The sequence below is a fragment of the Toxorhynchites rutilus genome, chromosome 2 (assembly GCF_029784135.1).
Source record: "Toxorhynchites rutilus septentrionalis strain SRP chromosome 2, ASM2978413v1, whole genome shotgun sequence".
In the NCBI taxonomy this organism is placed as follows: domain Eukaryota; kingdom Metazoa; phylum Arthropoda; class Insecta; order Diptera; family Culicidae; genus Toxorhynchites; species Toxorhynchites rutilus.
The window spans coordinates 272105404-272127680 of NC_073745.1; the positions used below are offsets into that span (position 1 = coordinate 272105404).

General features: G+C 38.2%; 1 protein-coding gene across 1 annotated transcript; it reads right to left on the minus strand.

Moving 5' to 3' along the window:
* Positions 1-4308: 4308 nt before the first annotated feature.
* LOC129770857 (nose resistant to fluoxetine protein 6-like) lies at positions 4309-15380 on the minus strand. The gene is made up of 12 exons (XM_055773995.1): positions 15258-15380; positions 15056-15198; positions 14851-14994; positions 6435-6600; positions 6230-6361; positions 5980-6176; positions 5509-5927; positions 5331-5444; positions 5124-5274; positions 4713-5060; positions 4511-4652; positions 4309-4453 (listed from the first exon to the last, which is right to left on the minus strand). Exons 1-12 carry the CDS (start codon positions 15337-15339, stop codon positions 4383-4385), a joined length of 2109 nt encoding a protein of 702 aa, XP_055629970.1. The 5' UTR covers positions 15340-15380; the 3' UTR covers positions 4309-4382.
* Between the last annotated feature and the right edge of the window lie 6897 nt (positions 15381-22277).

The window sequence follows — 22277 nt, forward strand, 5'->3', positions numbered from 1 at the left end:
AAGTCTCCACCGATGCCTATGGGACTCCGTCCGATGAGCTCTTCTGTTAGGTTATATAGCATCAGATCAAACTGTTCTATTGTCCATCTCGGGGGGGCATAGCAGCTACATACGAAGATTCCATTTATTTTGGCTATCACGAACCCTTCGTATGTATTGGATACCACTTCCTTCCACATGTTTGTATGTTTGTATGTTTGTATGTTTGTATGTTTGTATGTTTGTATGTTTGTATGTTTGTATGTTTGTATGTTTGTATGTTTGTATGTTTGTATGTTTGTATGTTTGTATGTTTGTATGTTTGTATGTTTGTATGTTTGTATGTTTGTATGTTTGTATGTTTGTATGTTTGTATGTTTGTATGTTTGTATGTTTGTATGTTTGTATGTTTGTATGTTTGTATGTTTGTATGTTTGTATGTTTGTATGTTTGTATGTTTGTATGTTTGTATGTTTGTATGTTTGTATGTTTGTATGTTTGTATGTTTGTATGTTTGTATGTTTGTATGTTTGTATGTTTGTATGTTTGTATGTTTGTATGTTTGTATGTTTGTATGTTTGTATGTTTGTATGTTTGTATGTTTGTATGTTTGTATGTTTGTATGTTTGTATGTTTGTATGTTTGTATGTTTGTATGTTTGTATGTTTGTATGTTTGTATGTTTGTATGTTTGTATGTTTGTATGTTTGTATGTTTGTATGTTTGTATGTTTGTATGTTTGTATGTTTGTATGTTTGTATGTTTGTATGTTTGTATGTTTGTATGTTTGTATGTTTGTATGTTTGTATGTTTGTATGTTTGTATGTTTGTATGTTTGTATGTTTGTATGTTTGTATGTTTGTATGTTTGTATGTTTGTATGTTTGTATGTTTGTATGTTTGTATGTTTGTATGTTTGTATGTTTGTATGTTTGTATGTTTGTATGTTTGTATGTTTGTATGTTTGTATGTTTGTATGTTTGTATGTTTGTATGTTTGTATGTTTGTATGTTTGTATGTTTGTATGTTTGTATGTTTGTATGTTTGTATGTTTGTATGTTTGTATGTTTGTATGTTTGTATGTTTGTATGTTTGTATGTTTGTATGTTTGTATGTTTGTATGTTTGTATGTTTGTATGTTTGTATGTTTGTATGTTTGTATGTTTGTATGTTTGTATGTTTGTATGTTTGTATGTTTGTATGTTTGTATGTTTGTATGTTTGTATGTTTGTATGTTTGTATGTTTGTATGTTTGTATGTTTGTATGTTTGTATGTTTGTATGTTTGTATGTTTGTATGTTTGTATGTTTGTATGTTTGTATGTTTGTATGTTTGTATGTTTGTATGTTTGTAATATGTTTGTCTGCAGCGCTGACCCATATTAATAGAAATTTGACCCCCCTTCTGTTGACCGATTGATCTGAAATTAAGAACACACCTTTATCTTTGTAGTCATTATAAAACAAAGTATTTTATGATCTTGAAAATCCAAGATGGCGGATCACATATTTTATCAAAATCTCAACCATATGGGTTTTCCAAAACCCCATCAATATAGGTATCAAATGAAAGAGCTCCACTAGTAGAACACAGTTATTTATGAAAAATACAAATCCAAGATGGCCTCCACTACAAAATGGCGAAATACATGTTTTCTCAAAACCTCATTAACTCTTTGTGGTTGTTTGTCTGCTCTCAGCCACCACAGCAGGAAACCATGCTTATCTTATATTTTACTCAACCAAGTACCAGTTCATGCTTTTCCTAAACAAAGCTTGATGTATAGTGAACCTGTTCACGAATCAATACGGTGCTCTTATGAGCAATAGATAACGGTACTCAGTATCAAACAAAGTAGTCACCCATACAAAACAACACACAGTGCGTTGAATGCATAGGAATGTGGGACAAAAATCATAACAGCAGAACTTAGCCATTGTAACACTTTGAAGTGATGAAAAAGATTGTTCATAAGTATCAGAACTACTGTTTACATAAATATCTCATATTATTTGAATAATCGCATAAGTGTCTCAAGCGGCAAAATCTTTGTTCATCTGAAGTGAAAAGTTCTGATCATTTCGGATACGCAGAAATCATTATATGAGTAACTACTGGTTGGAATTATGTTGAAGTAGCTAATACATATAAAGTTCACAAAAAAAACATAATAATGTACTAAAAGCTAGAAAATAATTAGGCAAGTAGCAGTTAGCAGTTATCACACCTCTTCTTCATTAGTCTAGGGCATTGATAAGACTAAAATAAAATCGTGGAGCATGTTGGATTTCCATTATCCACAATTAGCGACTTCATCATATGTCCCACGATTTTATATTGACCACGATAGACTAATGAAGAAGAGGTGTGATAACTACTAACTGCTACTTTTCTAATTAGTTTCTAGCTTTTAGCACATTATTATGTTTAATTACCATAAATTAAGGAATATTGTTTCAACAGTTTGAAGGGAATCTACATATGAAATTTCTTTTTTATCTCAAAAACTTAATACTAACATCTTCTTGGCCGTCTTAGCCAAAAAAAACACAAAACCATTTTGCTTCTTTCTAAAACGCTTCCAAATCTGATGACAAAGTCGCATTCGAATGTGTTTATCCTTTACTGATAGCGAATGTGGTACCAATTGTGCGCACTGCTTACAATAATCTTACAAGATGCGCTCTCTCTCGGTCAATCGACCAAAGCCTATCTACTATTTTCTGTTATATACTTATACCACCACCAGTGCCACAAATTAGCAAAATTTATTCACGAATGAATGAATTAGCTTTTTCTCAGTGTCGGATGAATTCTCTTCTGTTGACACTCAACACCATATTTGTTATAATGAGTATAGCACAAGAGTCAAGACGCGTGAACTTTGTCTGGTATGATGAACGAAAACAGTATGAGGGAATTTCGCAAAGCCTGCATTCAGGCACTTTTTTTACTGTCAATAATTTCAGGTGATTATCACGAACGTTAAGTTGATCTTCATCACTTGCAGTGAATTTTTATTGAAATCGTATTTTATGTTTATTAAAAAAAAGAAAGAACCAGGAATCCGGAAAAGGCAACATTAGTTTTCGTTGAACGTTGACCGTTGTGCGGCGTTGAGCGGCTGAGTTAGGTTTAGCGTTGAACGACGTTGAGCGTTCCGTTCAGTTTTTATACTGTATTGTAGTGACTTTCAACACTTTACTTCCATTTTTGGAAGAATATCGAGGGTGAGAATTCATCTCGTTACCTTTAGCATGAGAGGGACGGTCCGTTTCCGTTTCTGTTTCCGCTCTCTATGATTTTTAACTACTACCATTTCGCTCAATGTTTCCAATGAACCGGAAGCCATCATCTTATTTTCTAAAATTACATCGGAATACGATATTCGACTTCGACTGTTGAAGCCCTTTTATCCAATACCCATACCGTAGGGGTTTTGTATCATTGCTGGTCATTTAGAGCCAGTATCATCAAACCGGAAATCAAGACAAGATTATGTTCGTTTTCCGCTCGTCTATTATTGTCACCCATTGCCCATCTAATTGGCGGTGTATGACATTTTCGCCCAATCGGGAGTAGATTAATAAAACATAGCAAGAGTTATACTATACATTCCATTGCCGAAGTCGCCAAAAACAAGAATTTTGTGTTATCGATTTTACTCTCAATTGGTTGACGTTGAATTTCATGCTTCGATTTTCACTAACACGCAATGATCTTCAATTTCGACGCTACGCATATCATGACCAAAATGAAGATGCAAATGAAAAATGAACTTCATGGCAAGCTAATGTTTGCTGTTCATTCCACTGGTGTTCATTGATATTGTTGTTCCATATTTATCGACTCTCGCTTGAGCAGTAGGTTATCAATACAAGGCAAACTGAAATTCGCCGTATTTGAATGTCGTGAAGGTGAATATTTTCGGCACTGACCACCACATTTATAACAATCGTTCGTTAATTTGTTTTGATGCAACCTACCAACAATAAAAAAAAAAATCATCACCGTGCATCACCTTTTTTTCCTTTTGCTGATCAACTTTGAACAGCTGTTGTCAGATCTACATGAACTTTTACTCGTGTTCAGAAAACAGTATTACATTATTCAGAAAAATAAAAACGACGGCGCTGATGCGTCTCCTATTTCACGATAAAACTTACTGATCAATCAAATGCAAATTCTATTATGTGTGTGATGCAATGGAAGTCTTACCGCTGGGAATAATCTGAATTCTTAGAAACCAGAATTGAATCGGACAATCCCACGAGTCGTGTGTTCAACACCAACCATCGCATTGAAACTGATTTGTTTTCGTTTTTTCCCCTTTATTGCAAATTTATCGAAACACTATGATACATACTCCTTAGCGTAGAAAATATACTACAAATGCACGGAACGATCAGAGCCTTGTTTGACGCGTGAGATCCGGTTGGTTCAGGTTGATTTGAATGGTCGTAAAACCGTTTGTTCCTAGAAGAATACAAATATGTTCTAGATTTATTTTCCCGATATTTCTACCACTATCACCATTGGCGGATTGCGTTGTCTTATCTCTGCTGTCTCCAGAAAGCAACTGTTTAAATATAACGTCGCATGGTTTCTCGATGAAAATGAATGCCAGAAACGAGACAAATGCTGTGAGTGAAGTTGCTGAGCAAAATATCGAGAGCTGAAAATAACGAGAAAAATAGGTCAGAGTGATTTACGTTGCAACGCGCATTCGACCTACCGTCATCCCAGCCGATACTCGTGCAGCCTCGTGATGATTGGCCATGATCGCTTCCAGGATACTCATATGAATTAGGTAGAAGCTGAAACTCAATCTACCACAAACCCGGATAAACGTGGACTGCAGAATCTTCGAACTGCGCAGGGCCCCTAGAATCGAATCGGAATCTCCGAACATGTAGAGAAGAAAGACAACAGCTACCCCGGTGCCAAACACCCACCGATGGAGACCAGCATAGATCGCCATGGAAAGCGAGGGCTTGGGGAGGTTCAAATGATGGAACACAGGTGCCGGTAGAAAGAAAGCGATCAGTAGGGGGATACTTGCGTACCGCAAGACTGTAAAAATCTGTGAAATGAATGAAAGTAGACCGGGTATTTTGTTTCTTGAAGATTTCAGACTCGAGCCTACCTTTGAATTAGTGAGAATTTGACTGTTTTCTCTAACTTTGTGGTACAACAGTCCTACAAACAATCCTGAAAAATAACTTGCGCAGTGTGCGTCGGTTGTTTGATAGAAGTTGATGTACCTATCCTCATACCAGAGGCGTCTTGCATGTCCTCTGAAATGGAGAGTTGATGAATACATATTTATATATGTTCATAGTTCCGAATATACTTATTCGATATCAACATCATAGCGTTGAACGAATACATGTAAACCCTCACAGCAGGGAAAATAAATCCCATCCCCAATAGTGCTCCTACGATCCACTTCAAGCTTCGAGGAAATCTAAATGTTGTAAAAATTATTTTGTCGTGATATCCATTGCACAAATTACAAGCGCTTGTATTACCGCCATATGACCATAAGAGCGATTAAACCGACCATGAACAGTTGGAAGTCTGCTGCCAGATACCAGGTATGAATCAAACATATTTCCTCCGGTTGGTAGTAATTGTTGATGAAAAGAAAGTTTATCCACCACTTGGCTCGACAAAGTGACCTCGAGAGTGGCATCCAGTTGTATCCAGAAGGACTCCACAGCAACCGATCATAGACGGATACGGTAAAAAGCATAACAACCGCGTAGACTGGAAACGTTCGGAGGTAACGATTAACCAATCCAAGCCAGAAATAGCTCAGATTGAATCGCTTTTTCAAAGTCAGTTTTACGAAGAAAACTGCTAACAGGAGCCCACTGATAGCGAAAAAGACATTCACCGTGAATGGACATATGGCTGCAATGATTTCCATTGCTGCACTGGAATCTGCCTAAATATTTGGTTAATTGATACTCAGCTCACTCACTAAAATTAGGACTTACAATCTCAACCGCTTCTGGATTACTCTTCGCCACCATTCGTTCGCCAATAAAAATGTGCGATACCATTACAACCGTCATTGTGAGCGTCCTCAGAGCATCCAAAAAACCTAGATCTTGCTGCAAATGATTATCTTCGGGTGCCATCGTCAATCGCTCGACGTTCCTCCGGATCGAGAAGGCAGTAAGGATGTTGGATTCTGTTGAATTGTACCCCATGATATAAATTCGAATTCGAAAGAACGATACTCACTCTTATCGTGTAGGGGTCTTTTGAAATAATATTCATCTCCCGTTTTGGCTATTTTGGCATCATAATACGAGCTGAATATTCCCAGTAATACAAGGGCAATCACGACAACGTAGAATAAGACGTCCAAGAAATCTGAAATCGACCCATTAATTAATGGTTGTTTCATACTGTTTTTATGCGACTGGCTTTCTGTATTTCATCAAACCTATTTTCCTGAAAAGCGTTTCATTCGTGTAACAATACTCAATCTCCGAGTATGCGGACAAGTTGTAAGATGTTTGAAGTTTGTAATTTTCACACACGTTGATATCATCTCCGAACTGCTGTCGATATGAATCTATATTCGGAAGCAACCTGTCGTCGACGATGTACTGAAATTGTATGAGGGTAATGATTGCTGGAAGTTGTTTTAACAGAAGTTGTCTACTACAATGTAGTCTTTGTAAATTAATAAAAGAAGATTTACAGATAAAAAAAGACACTCATATTCATCTGGAATAGATGGATAAAACTACTCATTCAAAAAATGTGCCTTCCGATGTTTTTTTCTCTGATAAAATATGGATTTTGCCACGATAGAAATTGTAACTTTTTGAAACAAACCGTAATTCATACCGATAAATTCATGTATTTTTTTCAAATTTAGCTATGTACAGTTATTCCAATCCGTGTACCATGAACCGGAATAAGTGTTTGGGGACCTCTCGATAGTAACACTCTAGGGGAATAAAACACGGATGACATGTGTTCTGATCGGTGGTAAATTTAATACTAATTAGGGAAAATCTGGGTAAAATCGACACCCTAACGAATTCCACGTATTTCCAAGAACTGCCATGTTTCTTCGACTTCAAATCACTATAGAACTTCTCTTCAACTGTTCATGAACCATTCTAAAGTATCTGTTGAATATTTTTTGAGTAGAACTCGAATTTTTATAGAGAACAAAAATTAAAGTTTTAGGTGAAATAGATGGGAGTGCGGGTGAGATCAACATCCTGTCGGAAACAACCAACACATTTAAAGAAACGAATGTAAACTTGTTACAATAATTTCAAAGTATTTAGAGGATATCTACATACTATGTGGACGCTTTAGGAGGGGAGTGGGGGGATTGTTGCAAATGGTATGTAATTGGATTGCTCAGATTTTGAGTGATAAAAAAGCAAACAATTCATGTATTTCAGCTGCAAGAAAAATCTGTTCACTGATGGCTTGTTGAACCCCTCAGCTCTCGCTGTCGATGTTGGCGAAACGAATAGTTCTGATTCCGATCTGGAAATCTCAACCAGCACTTATGTTTTTCGTATTGAAATGATGTTTCACGTTGTTTTTTTTCTGGTCAATTCAAAATCCAGGCGGTTCTCAAAATCAAGCAGGTGATTGGTAAGATCCTGCTCCTGGTCCAGAGTACACACGAGAGTTTTGATCCCAGCTTAGGTGAGCATCCACGGGAGATGTACCGATGAACATTGAACGAAGGGATACCATGAGTTCTGCCAAGATTTTTTGTTGACATGCCCTGCTCAACTTGGGGTTTGGCTGTTTTATCAGTCCAGCTCTGTCGTTTTGCTCCTAAATATAAACACAAGGCAACTACAAAAAGCAAGAACACATTTTTCCTGTTAGTCAGTAACAGTCAGTAACACAAACCCTGGCTGAAGATGTCGGGACATCGGAAAATTTCCAAAAAAATGCTTCGAACCGAAAAAAATCAGGAGGTGTCGATTTACCCTCAGTGTCGGTTTTGCCCTGATTTCCCCTATATATTTACAAGGCCCGATCGGCGAACGGGTGTATCATGGAAAATGTGGGACATTGTTCAAAAGAATTGTACGATCGTGTGATCAGTGTGATCCTGTAATGCGGGCGCTACACGATTCGTCCAACGTTTTACTCGAATGTAGGACTCAAACATTTGACTCGATGAATCGACAAATGTTGTGACGAATGTGCTGCTACTCGGTGAAGTGAATGTTCGATTCAATGCAATCGGTCTAAACAATCGGCGAGTATTTGGATCGAATGTTTATTGTTTTTATTTACCATCAAAAACGTTAGGAAACTTGATGACGATGCGAGTATTGAAATTGCTGCCGTAGCAATTGTACTGATATCGGGCTGTAAATTAAAAATGCTTGAAATCAACATTATTAAACTGCAATATTTTGCCGAATATTTTGAATTTTATGAATCAATTTCATAGTTCCCTCATCTAAAACTTGTAAACAAACCAACCTGTCAAAGATATATTCGGACGAATCGTGTAGCGGTGTATCGAATGTCATCGAGTGTCGAATCAACGAATGACAAAAATCCTTTGATTCGTGCCACTCGCGTTGGAAGGTAATCCACAACGAACGGATTATCTTCCAACGCGAATATTCGACACTCGACATTGGAGGTTCGTAGCTCATCAGTCGACTACACGATGCGTCGAATCATCGAGCGTCCAGCATTCGAGAGTGTTCGTAGCATCATGTAGCGCTGGCTTAACGAGAGATGTGATCATCTAGGGTGCAATGCATATAGTCTCCACAATACTTCCCCCTAGTTTTGCCAGTAGCGGCGAGGGATTTTTACATGGCGAGGTGATTTGGTTTTATATTGTTCAGGTTATGGTACGGGCTTCAATGGTGGTAGTGACGGTTCATCGGTCTGAAGGAAAGTTGCTTTCAGTCGGTCGATGAAGATCGGAGATGGTTTACCATTGATGTCGACGATGTAGTCGTTTTTCTTCCTTCGGAGAACATGGTATGTCCCGTCGAAAAGAGGTTATATAGTACCATATTATACACTCTGTCCAACTTCAATAAGATCACCCTGATTATATTTCGTTGCAACACAAACAGCCAGAATTTCAACAAGATACATTCATACATTGTTAGTAGCGGACCGGGTTTCCAAAGACAACCCGGAACCTACGGCCAGCTCGAAGAAGGCTAAGAAGTTAGCTTCCCCACCCATCCTCTTTTAAGCGATTGGCTTAAGCGCCACCTCTTTTGAGGACCAATCGCCGTGATCGATTGCCCAGCTAGAGGCCTGACACGCAGGCCTAAATTGTGTCCTTTTATAAGGATCGAAGAATGATCGAGCTGTATCAATTCCTGTCAGCGAAGGCTGACAGAAGACACCCGCAAGAAGCTCCAAGAAAATGATCAAACACCTGAGAATCACTCTAAGATCGACGGAAAACCTCTACAGGATTTTCTCTTCACAGGCTATGTTCAACAACACTCCACCAGACTGACACGGCCCTCTGGGAAACAAAAGGCTCACCTAAGAATACTAGGAACATTTACTCGATACACGGATAACGTGAAACTTTCATGAATAATAAATTGAAAGATTACAGGCTCACATATGACCTTTACTCATAACTTAACAATGACGACGAACTTTCTGAGTGGACTACTGATTTAACATTTACATTTATTTGTACATGAATCTTTGCTTAAATCTAAGGGACATCACATGTGCACATGGACAAAACAGGGTACCTGGGGAGTGCGGTGAGGACACAAATTTCCTCGCCCACTCCTTCTGCTTTCGGGATATGGTTTTCCACCGGTTCGTTTTCTCCAGTGGATTCTTGGAAGGCGCGAAGTTGAAGGCGCGGCCTTCTTCAATGGGTTTGGATCACCAGGTTTCGCCAAAAGGAATTTCCCTGTTTTTACAATTATTTCACAATTAGAAACAATCCCTATATTATTTAATCTATGTACCTGTCGTTGCTTTTTAGCTCGGTCACAATAGCGAGCGTTTATCAAATTAGTCGAAACACAATGCTCACACTGAAACGATTCGAATATAGTATCACAAAGACTCCACGTTATAAAAAAAAACTTACAATTAACGATCGCGAACAAAACGCACAATGGTTCCGCGTTGTCGGACAGTTCTGAGTAAAATGATCGAAGAACATTGTAGTCCTCAGATAAACCGCAGGGTATCTCGCAATTCAGAGCTCAAGCTCAGCCGAAGACAATTTCCTCAAAGCATCTCCTTGTGTGCATCTTGCTTCAACTAACCCGCCCTTGAATACGACCTTCTCATTCCCCGGCCCCAAATCAAGGCCACGAAAGTAAGCGCTGCGCGAACAGACACTCATTGGCCGAACAACTTTAGCGATGGAGCTTTCGCTCTGCTCCAGGGAGGTGGGATTGGAAATCTAAGCTCTTAAGTATACTTTTTGCAGTATCTTTTAGATTACTTTCAGTTGTGACTTAGTGGAGGTACACTGTTAATGTTTCAGTGTGAATATTTGAACTTGAATATTTGAATGTGACTTTACGAATACCTACTAATTATACTACCAAATAAATAAATGTATAAATATATCTATATAAATTAAATAAATAAATAACTATATAAATAAATAAATATAGCCAAATCCATATCCATACACTGTAAATAAATAGATTCCAACATAAATAAACACAACTAAATAAATATGCGCACAAATAATAAATAGGTAAATAAATAATCTGAAAACATTACATGACGATAACAGTTGTGCCAACTGTTACATGTTGAATGCTTAGAATAAAGTATATTTAACGTCAATTTCGTTCAAAAGAGTTGTTTGTTTATTTATTGTACTTAAATATGATAATTTCAGGTGTCCAGTTTCTATAAGACCATTTCAGAATTCATAAGTATTATTAATGAAAAACTGCCAAACGGATTTTTCGATATTTTTCCGTGTTTCAGAAATTGCAACCTTGAGCTTTTCAATCGTGGTGTACCGCTTTCTCTCAGTGTAAATTCTGCGTACAAAGATTCCCCTAAGGTTTTCAATAGAATTAAAGTCTGGGGAGCGAGCCGGCCAGTTAAAAAAATAAGGTTTTTGGTCCTTAATCCATTGCTGAGTTTCCTTGCTGGTATGAATAGTCGCATTGTATTGCTGGAATGTTATTTTTTTTTTGCGACGATATACACGCGAAAAAGGTAGGAGAGCGGATTCCAGAACACGTATGTAATCCTTGAATAATGTGAAAGATATCTTGAGCTTTCCGGTTGCACAGAATCCCGCCCAAATCATGAACAAGCTTCCACCAGAATTCCTGGTTGAAAAATACTGTTCCTCCTTCCGTAAATCACGCCAATACCCGTTGAAACCATCAGGACCATCTAAATTTCGGATTTTCATCAGGACCATGCCCCACAGTCGGTTCATGTGAGCTTGGGCAAAACTCAGATGTCTTCCGAAGTGAGATGATGTAAGATTAAGAGCTTAAGCCTTCTAAGCCCACTTTATGTGTGGACTTTTTACCAAAACTTGACGAATGGTCACCCGAGAAATATTTAGAGCCTCAGCCTTCTAAGCCCTCTTTATGTGTGGACTTTTTACCCGAGAAATATTTAAACTCAAATATTGATTTATTTGCATAAACGGTTTTAAGGTATTCGGGGCTGTTCTAACTATTTCCCGCTGATCCCGGTCAGAGAGCTTCGATTTACTTGGAGCTCTCTCCTCCTTGTAACTAAATGTAAATGTAACTGGTCTTATAGAATCTTGACACTTGAAAAATACAAAAACATTCATTAGCGCTCAGCGCTTGCACACAAACTGAAAACCATACAGTCACCAACACTTCTTTTTCTAAAATGGCGTTCCTTGTGGAACTTTTGCCGTCTCAACGTATACAATAACTAGCGTCATTTATTAACACTTAGTTGAGATTTCTTAAGCCAAATAACACGCCTTGAATGTATTCCTAGGGGCAAGTTCTAGAATACGCGTGACCACAGTGCAAGTCGAAGGAAATTTCTTTGACGAAAAATCCCCCGGCCAGAACGGGAATCGAACCCGAACACACGGCATGATAATGTGAGAGGCTAATGGGTGCACACCAATACCTACACACTAGAATATAAATTGAAGCATTGTTTGTTTGCAATGACACAAATCAGCAAGATCATCACCTGTTCTTATAGAAGTTGGACAGCGTGTATAACAGGGATAGCCAAACGGTAGTCCGCGGTCTACCGGTCGCCCGCGTGTGCATTCCTAGGCGCCCGCCAGCTGGTCTAGAATAGTGTCATCTCCAAATGCAATGGATATTATTCCTCCACCTTTTGCCGTGATCATTTTGTAAGGTGTTTATGCTAACCTCAATAAAACAAATTAGATATTTCTTCATTAAAGTTTTGGTTTTATATTCTCCTTCAGATCGTTGATTCTTCAATATTAACACATCCAGTTGTTCGACTACTTGTAATAAAGTAAAGAATTGTCACAAGAAATAACTTCAATAATTTATCAAATGACCAATTGAAAATGTTGGAAACATCCGGTATAAGGTTTCGAAAATCAATAAAAAACTGAATTTTCGAAAAAAACTTCGCTTTTGAAGATTGCGTATGCGAGTTTCGATGAAGTACTGTTAGTTTAATTTTAGCACTCCTATACTCGCGTGAAAAATCGTAATTTGTGTACTCTGGACTGTGCGCGTCTCTGTGATATTGCTATTGTTTATTTTTAGGCTTTATTGGTATTTATTAAAAAATATATATATAATTAAGTGAAAAAACTCAACATTTTGTTTTTCCTTCAATTCATTCAGTTTTAATGGTCATTTAATTCAGTCACCTCACTCATGCTCGGTTTGTCAGACTTATTTGCGAGTATAGGAAGGTTAAAAGTAAATTTTAAGTAATGTGAATTAATTGTGCGGATAATTTTTTCCAAGAAACATAGTCATGAATAAAACAACAGTGATGAATGAGAAATTAAAAATTCATAAAATTAAATATTGGGCCCTATTATGTAATTCTAGTTGAACAGAATTTTACTTGCTAGCTTTATTTTACTGTTATAGATACAGTCCGGTGAAAGCTTTCGGCATAATATTTCGAGCTGTTTGGTTAGCTTGTTGCATTTCTGATGCTTTGCTTTATGAAACATTTCGGAGACGTTTCACGAAAAAAAAAAGTTTCGAGAAAGAACTCAATTCGATAAGATTCTATCGCTTTACAAAATAATAGTGATAGTTATAGGGATCGAACTGATCTTACGATTCAATTTACATAATTGGGGGCAATATTTCCGATAGTTAGTTCTTATACTTCTAGTTAATTGGTCTCACAGACCGAGATTCAAGAATTTTCATTTAATTAGAAAAAGAGATTCGCTTCTAATTGGATATCTAGCTAATTGGAGAGACTTGTAATGCGACACGAATAATGGGATATTTTGATATGATTCTCTAATTGGGCCTTTCTGTAAATCTCCTTTGTGCAAGTTTCAACAACACGATTAATTTTCAGGAGTGTTTTCAACCATTTTACTAGTTAGATTTACCTGTTTTAACTTATTTTTCGCATTGTGTTGTATTTGTTGATAGGTCCAATTACAGGTCACACATCTATTGCGACACTGAGTGGTGCCTCGGTATGACCCATTGGAGGTACATCTTTTTTTTACTTTAAATAAATACAAATAATGACTAATCCAACCGTGCTATACGTCTGGTATTCAATCGGAGCTCGAAGAAACGTCCCAAAATCTTGACTCTGTCCTAGCATACACCCTCAATGCTAAGGACAAATCATCGATAGTAATAAAAATCGATGAATCCTAAGCAAAAAAACTGCGATGCGCGGTTGTAAGAAGCATACAGAATGAAAAAACACCCCCATTGCTGGCCACGCATAAGGTTGAGCAGGAAAAACAAACAACCAAAACACAGCAACGTTTCGCGCGGATGTTCTTCTATGGAAACAGAAAAAAATTTATGGAAGTGAATGTATACATGCATATGAGAGAAACTAGAAAAAATGCATCTTTTAGCAAACAAAAACTCGTATGGGCGTGAATGCCATCCACGATGCTTCCGTTGACAATCTCAAGGAAATTTTTTCAAACGACTCAAAATATTCGCCTGACCTGGGCGTGCAAATCAGTGTATGGGATATCGAGCAGAAACTCAATAAAATAAACAGCTTTTGTTAAATAAACATGTTCAATCTCAATTGTGGAAAAAAGACAGCTCAATTGGAATGACCCTTGTATTGTTCAAAAAATGTTTTCGATCATCGACATTTACTTTCGAAAAAACCTAGAACCATTCTAATATTACATCACATAGAGTATACAGAGCATCTTCTATGAAGGCTAATTCTTGATTATGCAACTATGTAGTAAGATGAAGCGAAGATACATGAGTTCGAGAGTTTCGTTGATACACGATATTTAAATGCGCAATGCAACACCATGTACTTCCAGAGGCGAATGAACTGAAAGGTTTAAAGCCAGTTTAAAACAAAGAACTGAACTGAATGTACTTTTGCTTGCGTTCGGCCACATCATGTTTCATAAAACAAAAGTGGTTCGTATTTTGACCACATGTAGCTACCGGCACCTTTTCGATGCTTAGTAACTCATCTATAGCATCAGATATTCCGTTCTCTGATCAATGCCCGCGCGGTGAATGTTCGTGCGGCATTTTCGCGCCCTGTTTTTTCAAACCGGAACTTATTTACGTATTTTTCCTCAGCGAAAAGACCCAATCCGTTTCAAGTTCACGTTGCAAACAACTGGTTTGGCTTCATTCGGAGCAATCGGTTGAATTAAGTATTTGGCTTCAAAATTGAATACGTTTGCTCGGAGTGCTTACCTTATAGTTTATATCAAACTTGCGCTGATAGTAAAGTTCTTTTTGGTGCGTATCCATCGAATTCGTTAATGCCATGCAATCTTCCAAGCACACACCTCTGGTGAGGAGAGCGTGATTATACTGGAAAGCATATTTGGAGTATCTCTGGAACGAATTGCACAGGAATTTCACTTGAATCTAACGCAATAATGGAAAATACTCGTACTTGTATGATTCCCCATAGCTCTGAACGATTGTCGGGCTTCACCAGAGTCTTCACCACACAAAATGCTGCCGAGGATTTCGACCTGAGACACACATCCATATTATCGTACTGATACAAAGGAGGCATCTGCCAGTATTCCGACACTGTAAATGAAGAACTTTTCTTAAGTAATGTGGATTCATCAATTCGCGCCTATATTTACTATTGTACTGGAATAACTGACAAGAACACTGCATCGTAGCATAGCAAATGATCAGAAACGCAAATATCCCCGTATTCGCCATCTCGTCGTGGCACTTGTGTGTTAACCCGTCGAAATCCCAACACTATACTGGCGAGTTGGCGTGTTAGAAATCAAATCATGCCTGCCAAAATATAGTAGATGGATGAAACACGTTTTAAATTATCTGTATTGTTGAATTTGGTAGGGAGAACGCAAATGACCGTCACTGCTTTTATTGGTTACTTTTTACCACTTGTATCGACTCACGCTGATACAAATGTTTCTTTTTGTCACCTGTGAGAGAAAATAGGCATATTTATTTTGTGTGTAACCTTCAATAAATAACGTTACCACTTCGAACGGTATCATGATATCTTTTATAATAAATGTTTGAATGGGTGATGTTGGATGACGGGTGGTTGACGATATTTCGACACTTGGGACTCATTTCAATCAGTTCATTCATAGTGCAACAAAGCCACCTAACTGAAAGTTTCAACAATTCATTTGCTGATTTAATTTTCATTCAGTTCTATTTTTCGAGCCAGCCATTTCTCCACACTTACGTTCCTCGACGTCTATTTTTGGAGTTGTTTTTTAGAAAGGTTAAGCGTCAGCGGATAGCTATTCACATAAATCAGATTCAAATTCAGAAGCGCACAGTGTACAATTTGGTATTTTAAAAAACTTGGTGTTGTGGAAGTTTGAGAAATAATTTAAAACGAAAATTACTGATGCTTTTTCACGACACATCCAGCAGAAAATACATCACCGGCCCTTGTGCTCAGAGCTAGCGAAGGTGCTGTAATACCGAACAAGATGATGAGAAGCACGTGGAGAGTTGCTATTAACCCGAGTAGAGAGTAGCTTTTGACGTTTTGGTTCAAGTGGTCACGGACACAAATATCGAACCCATAATTATTTTTAGCAATTGACGGATTTCATGCCAACTCATCTTAGAAGTTGGCAGGACCATCTCAAAAAGGAGTGAAACGTTGTTGGTGTAAAGTCATTGGCCATTGAAGCTACTTTGCATACTTGAAATCTTCGGAAAAGAATTAGACTACTTTTTGGAATAAGCTATTTTTTATCTTTATTTTTTACAAAAAATTATAACTCAAAAACTATAATATCTGCAAAATTCTGGTCAAAAGATGAAATGTAGAAAATTGTTATGTTTTCATGAAAATTCAAGAAAATTCATTCAAAATTCAAGAAAAAATTATAGGTGGTTGTGTCCAAAATACGACCGCATTGTTGACGTAGAACTACACTGTTATTTTATATAAGTCGCTTGTTCATACCTTCGGATATTATTCTATAATGTTGTGAAATTTTAGAAACAACTGCTTAGTAGAATAATCTCTGAAATGGATTTTTCATTGTAGAATCAGTTGACGATAACTGATTGATGATTCATTCATGCCCTCGCAAAACAATATACTAGCTGATCGTATGTCGCAATTTATTTCATACCTCGAACGTTATTCAGGTGGCCTTTTTCGAAATTGAAATATACTCGATTATATACATGTTGCACCAGCACCATTATTCCACATCTCATAATTACATCAATATATCTTTGGCACCGCATGGAAACAACAACAATGACAACACTTGCAATCATGTTACATGTTATTTAGTATTGCCTCAAAGGAATCGCACCTCTAGGCATCGTTCGTATAACGTAAACCAAGCGCCAAACAAGCGTTCGCCATAGCATGCATACAGAGCCATACATTGGTGGCTTGAAACTACTAGGAATATAAATACTTCTCATCATTTTACGCTATTCTCAAAAGAAACGCTTCTGTTAATATTACTGGCATCGAAAAAAGTTGCATTATTTTCTCATGCTCGAGAGAAGCGCAGCTGTCACCCTTAGTGAAGGAAGTTTTACTACTGGCAAGCGAAACCTAATCACATACAAGATTCCAGAACGTCATTCACTTTCTTGGTGACTAAACAAGTGAAATAAACTCTTTTTGTTAATAACAACCTTTTCGAGTAGTAGCAGTAGCAATGCTTCATTATGGTCAATATTAGCGCAAATGCAATCCTAGTTGAAGGCTGTTTTGCGACTGGCACGCGAACCCAAATAACTTATAACATTCCAGTAAGACATTCAAGATGATTGGTATTCCCCACTAATTTTTTGGCGCACAACCTTAACGCTTGCTTCGCCATAACGTCAGTTTAATGCATTGATGCATTCTCGAAGGCATCAACGAAGCCCTTATGATGACGGAAAACAAACTATGTTAACTGCTAGGAAAAAAGACTGAACTATGCCACACAGCTTGTATTCTGCTGTAACACCCATAAATGCGAATTCGTCAGTTTGTCAAGTTTGTCAAGAGCGACCGCCTTCACCACCAGCGGGGGGAGCTTGACTTTGGTTGCTGCCTGGGTAACAGCGTTTACTGCACCAACATCGCGTGCATCATTAGATGCCGCTTGCCTCAAAATTTTATTGCCCCTGGCAAAGCGTTCGTTTTTTGCAGGGCTCGAGCCTGCATTCCTCTTCTTCTTACTCATCACACACTACGCGAAGCGTCCGATTTATGACGCGGAAAAAACACACGATACGAATAACGCGAAAAACAGAAAACAGAAACAGAAAAACCAAACGACGATATCCAAGTTGGATTACCACTGGTTGGGTCCAATCTTAGATCGAAACGCAGCGAAAGCAAAGTGAACTGGATTGCTCAACAGTCCGATGCCGAATGAAAGTTTGTCTCAGCGAGATCCACTGTTTATATTCTAGGCAAGTATTCCCCTTCATTCTTCTACTTTTCTTTTGTTCACGGAGACTTTAAATCCTACGATTTCCCCTCCGTCGTCGATAAGTTTCTCGTTATTGACAGCTCTGTTCGGGAAAGCACACAAATGGATAGAACAAATGTATGGGAAAATGGAAAATGTTTTCATGAAAATACCAAATAATTTTAAAGAAAAATTACACTGAAAAACTATTACAGGTCGGACTCGATTATCCGGGATTCGATTATCCGGGATTCGATTATCCGGAATTTTAGACTCGATTATCCGGAGTATTTTATTTTTTATTTTCAGAAATTTTGAACAATTTGTATAATAATTCTATATTGAATAGCTAATATATGGGTATCAAAAGGCTTGATTAGTAGAATTCAGTTATTTATGAAAAATGCAAATCCAAGATGGCGGCCACTACGAAATGGCGGATTACATATTTTCTCAGAATCCCATCAATATGGGTATCAAACGAAATGGTCTGACTAGTAAAACACAGTTATTTATGAAAAATGCAAATCCAAGATGGAGGCCACTACAAAATGGCGGATTTCATATTGTCTCAGAATCCCATCAATATGGGTATCAAATGTAAGGGCTTGACTAGTAGAACACAGTTATTTATGAAAAATGCAAATCCAAAATGGTCGCCACCACAAGATGGCGCCATATTTTTTTTCACAACCCCATCAATATGGGTATCAAATGACAGGGCTTGACTAGTAGAATACAGTTATTTATGAAAAATGCAAATCTAAGATGGCGGCCACTACAAAATGGCGGATTTTTTGCAATACCCTAAATATTGGTTTCAAATTAAATGATTTGACTAATAGAATACAGTCGTCGGACTCGATTATATACAGACTCGATTATATATGATTCGATTATATACAATTTTGGACTCGATTATATTCAGTTTGGAAAGAAATATTTTTTTTTATATTTCAAATATGGCTTATTTCATGAAGAAATGTAACCTTTCAACGTTAAGGTGAAGTTTGAGTGGCTATTACATGTACAGTGGGGTAAAAATCGTGATTTTTGAAGATTTTGCTTGAATTTTCACCAGGAATTGTTTATATCGATATTGCAGCCAAATTAAGAAAGATAGAAGTTGTGCGTCAAAGAACAAATTGTGGAGCGGAACTTTATTTTAATTGATAGAAACTAGTTTAATATAAATTTTTAGGATAAAATTAATAATAACACATTAAAAATTATTAACTTTTAAGTGTTTCACATGTTATTAATATTAACAAATTTAGTTGTTCCATTACTATATCCTGTAATAAATTTTCTCATCTTTCAAGTGAAAGCATCAGAATCGTCTTCCGTAGCGTACTTTTTAATGGAGAGCCAGCTTGAAGCAACAGAGTCCGAATCAAAAAAAAAGTTCTGTAACTCTGTCATTGTAAAAAAGTTCTGTAACTCTGTCATTGTTGAAATTCGAACATATGCGTAGGAGGATTTTTTTCATCAAATATGATCGTCTATCACCTCCTGAGAGAATCTGGATAAATTATTTTTTTTCATGTGAGAAAGGTGTTTTCTGACTTTAAGGGGATGTATCAAAAATCAAATTCCTCTTTTATTTTCAAAAAAAGAAAAATACATGCAAAAAAAACAAATAAAGAAAAAAATAGTTTTGACTCGATTATCCGGAGGATTCGATTATCCGGAGTGAAAAAAAAAAATCAATACTCCGGATAATCGAGTCCGACCTGTATTTTGAAAATTGAAATTAATATTTATTAAACACATTTTTTTTAATTATCAAAAAAATATGTGAATAGCCTTCACAAAGCAACTTTCCATTTCAAATGCTTCATAAAGCAACTTTCCATTTCAAATGCGCCAGAATAAAGGGTGTGTCACATCAAATTGCATCACGGAAAAAACGCTGTAGAAATTTAATTTTTAGGAATTATATCTTCAGCTTTCGCTTATAATCAGATAAGAGTGTATAGATCACGTTGGCCATGCTTCACTGTCAATTTTTCGTAAAATTGGAAAAATGTCGTCGAACGAAAAGAGCGTCGTGAATTAATCCTGTGCACTCATTTCGAGAATCCGGTGTTGTCACATCGGGACATCGGTAAGATGCTGGGAATCGTCCAATCCACGGTCAGCAGAGTACTAAAACGATACTTCGAGAACCTAACCATCGACCGGAAGGTGAAGAATGGCAAAAATGGATGCTCCGTCAGTGAAAAAAATCACAAGCGCGTAGTTAAGCAGTTTAGACGTGATCCGAGAAGTTCGGTTCGGGATGTCGCCAATAAGCTGAATTTGTCAAGTTCATTCGTCCAGCGGACCAAGCAGCGGGAGGGCCTGCGTACATACAAGGTTCAGAAGGCTCCTAACCGCGACGAAAGGCAAAACATGGTGGGGAAGACGCGAGCCCGGAAGCTGTACACCGAAATGCTGACGAAGCCGCATTGCCTGGTAATGGACAACGAAACCTACGTCAAAACGTACTTTCGTCAGCTGCCGGGCCTGTTGTTCTTCTCCGCAGAGGACAAATTCAGCGTTCCGGAGGAGATTCGCAAGCAGAAACTATCCAAGTTTACAAAGTACATGGTGTGGCAAGCGATCTGCTCTTGCGGAAAGCGGAGCGCCCCCTTCGTGATGACCGGCACGGTAAACGGGCAGGTTTACCTTAAGGAGTGCCTACAGAAGCGCTTACTACCACTATTGAAGCAGCACGAGGGCCCGACCATCTTCTGGCCGGATCTCGCTTCGTGCAACTATTCAAAGGACGTGTTGGAGTGGTACGAAGCCAACGGGGTCACCTTCGTGCCAAAGGAAATGAACCCGCCCAACGCGCCGGAGCTTCGCCCAATAGAGAAATATTGGGCGATTACGAAGCAGGCCCTCCGGAAGAACCCAAAAGTTGTGAAATCGGAGGCGGACTTCAAGAGAAAATGGATTTTTGTTCAAAAAAAACTACAACCTGACGTTGTACAGAACCTTATGGACGGGGTAAAGAGGAAGGTGCGAGCATACGGGCTTGGGCTCGAAGTATGAATAAAAAGAAAATGCCAAAAGTTGTTTAATAGTTTTTATTTTACTGTCTAAAATTTTCAAAAGGATCGGTCTACTGGGTGAATTTCTACAGCGTTTTTTCCGTGATGCAATTTGATGTGACACACCCTTTAACAGAAACATTGTACAAGGAAATCATTGGAAATCCCGCTGTATTCTGGATGTGCAAAGGATGTCGCGACATAATGGGGAACGCACGCTTTAAGAACACAATAACATCGATGAATTCTGTAACAGCGGAACTGAACAATATGCACAAAAAGGTTGTCGAAGAGTTGAAGACGGAGATAAAAGACAGCTTGATCGCCGAACTGCGACTGGAGATACAAGGAGGCTTCAATAAACTTTCTCCGGCGCTTTTATCACCCTTACCGCATCGTTTTCAATTTGGCAATCGATCATCGCCAAAGAGAGCCCGCGACGAAGACCTCGAACGACTCGAACGGCCAACGAAAATATTCCGTGGTACAGGTTCGATGGCAAACGGGGCATCTATTGCTGCCTCCGTAAGGACAGAGAGTAGACTTTGGATGTACCTGTCGAAAATTTCACCCGAAGTCTCGGATGCGGATGCCCAGAACCTCGCCAAGGAATGTTTGCAGACGAATGACGTAGTGATAAAATCACTTATCCCCAGGGGCCGACCGTTGAACACGTTAACGTTTGTGTCGTTTAAGGTGGGTATCAACCCAAACTTAAAAACCAAGGCAATGGACCCCTCTACTTGGCCGCAGGGGATCGAATTTCGCGAATTTGAGGACAATGTTTCCAACTCACGGCATTTTTGGAAACCAGCGCCGATAGCCGACCCAGGAGCCTCAATGTCGACGTAACAACTCCGCCACCCCCAAACAGTACTGTTATCCAACTAGTGTCATCTACGCAGAGCTTGCACGTTGTCGATCAAATCATCTGCCCTTCCAATCTTGACACTGCGGCGATATTATTCTCAAAACATTTGACACTTTATTATCAAAATGTTCGAGGCATGCGTACAAAAACTAGCGAGTTCCGTAGGAAAACGACGAGTTGTGACTACGACATAATTGTTCTGACCGAGACGTGGTTGCGCCCAGACGTAGTAAACGCTGAGCTTGCATCAAACTACAGCATTTTTCGTTGTGACCGTAATGCTAACACAAGCACTCTACAACGCGGTGGTGGCGTTTTGGT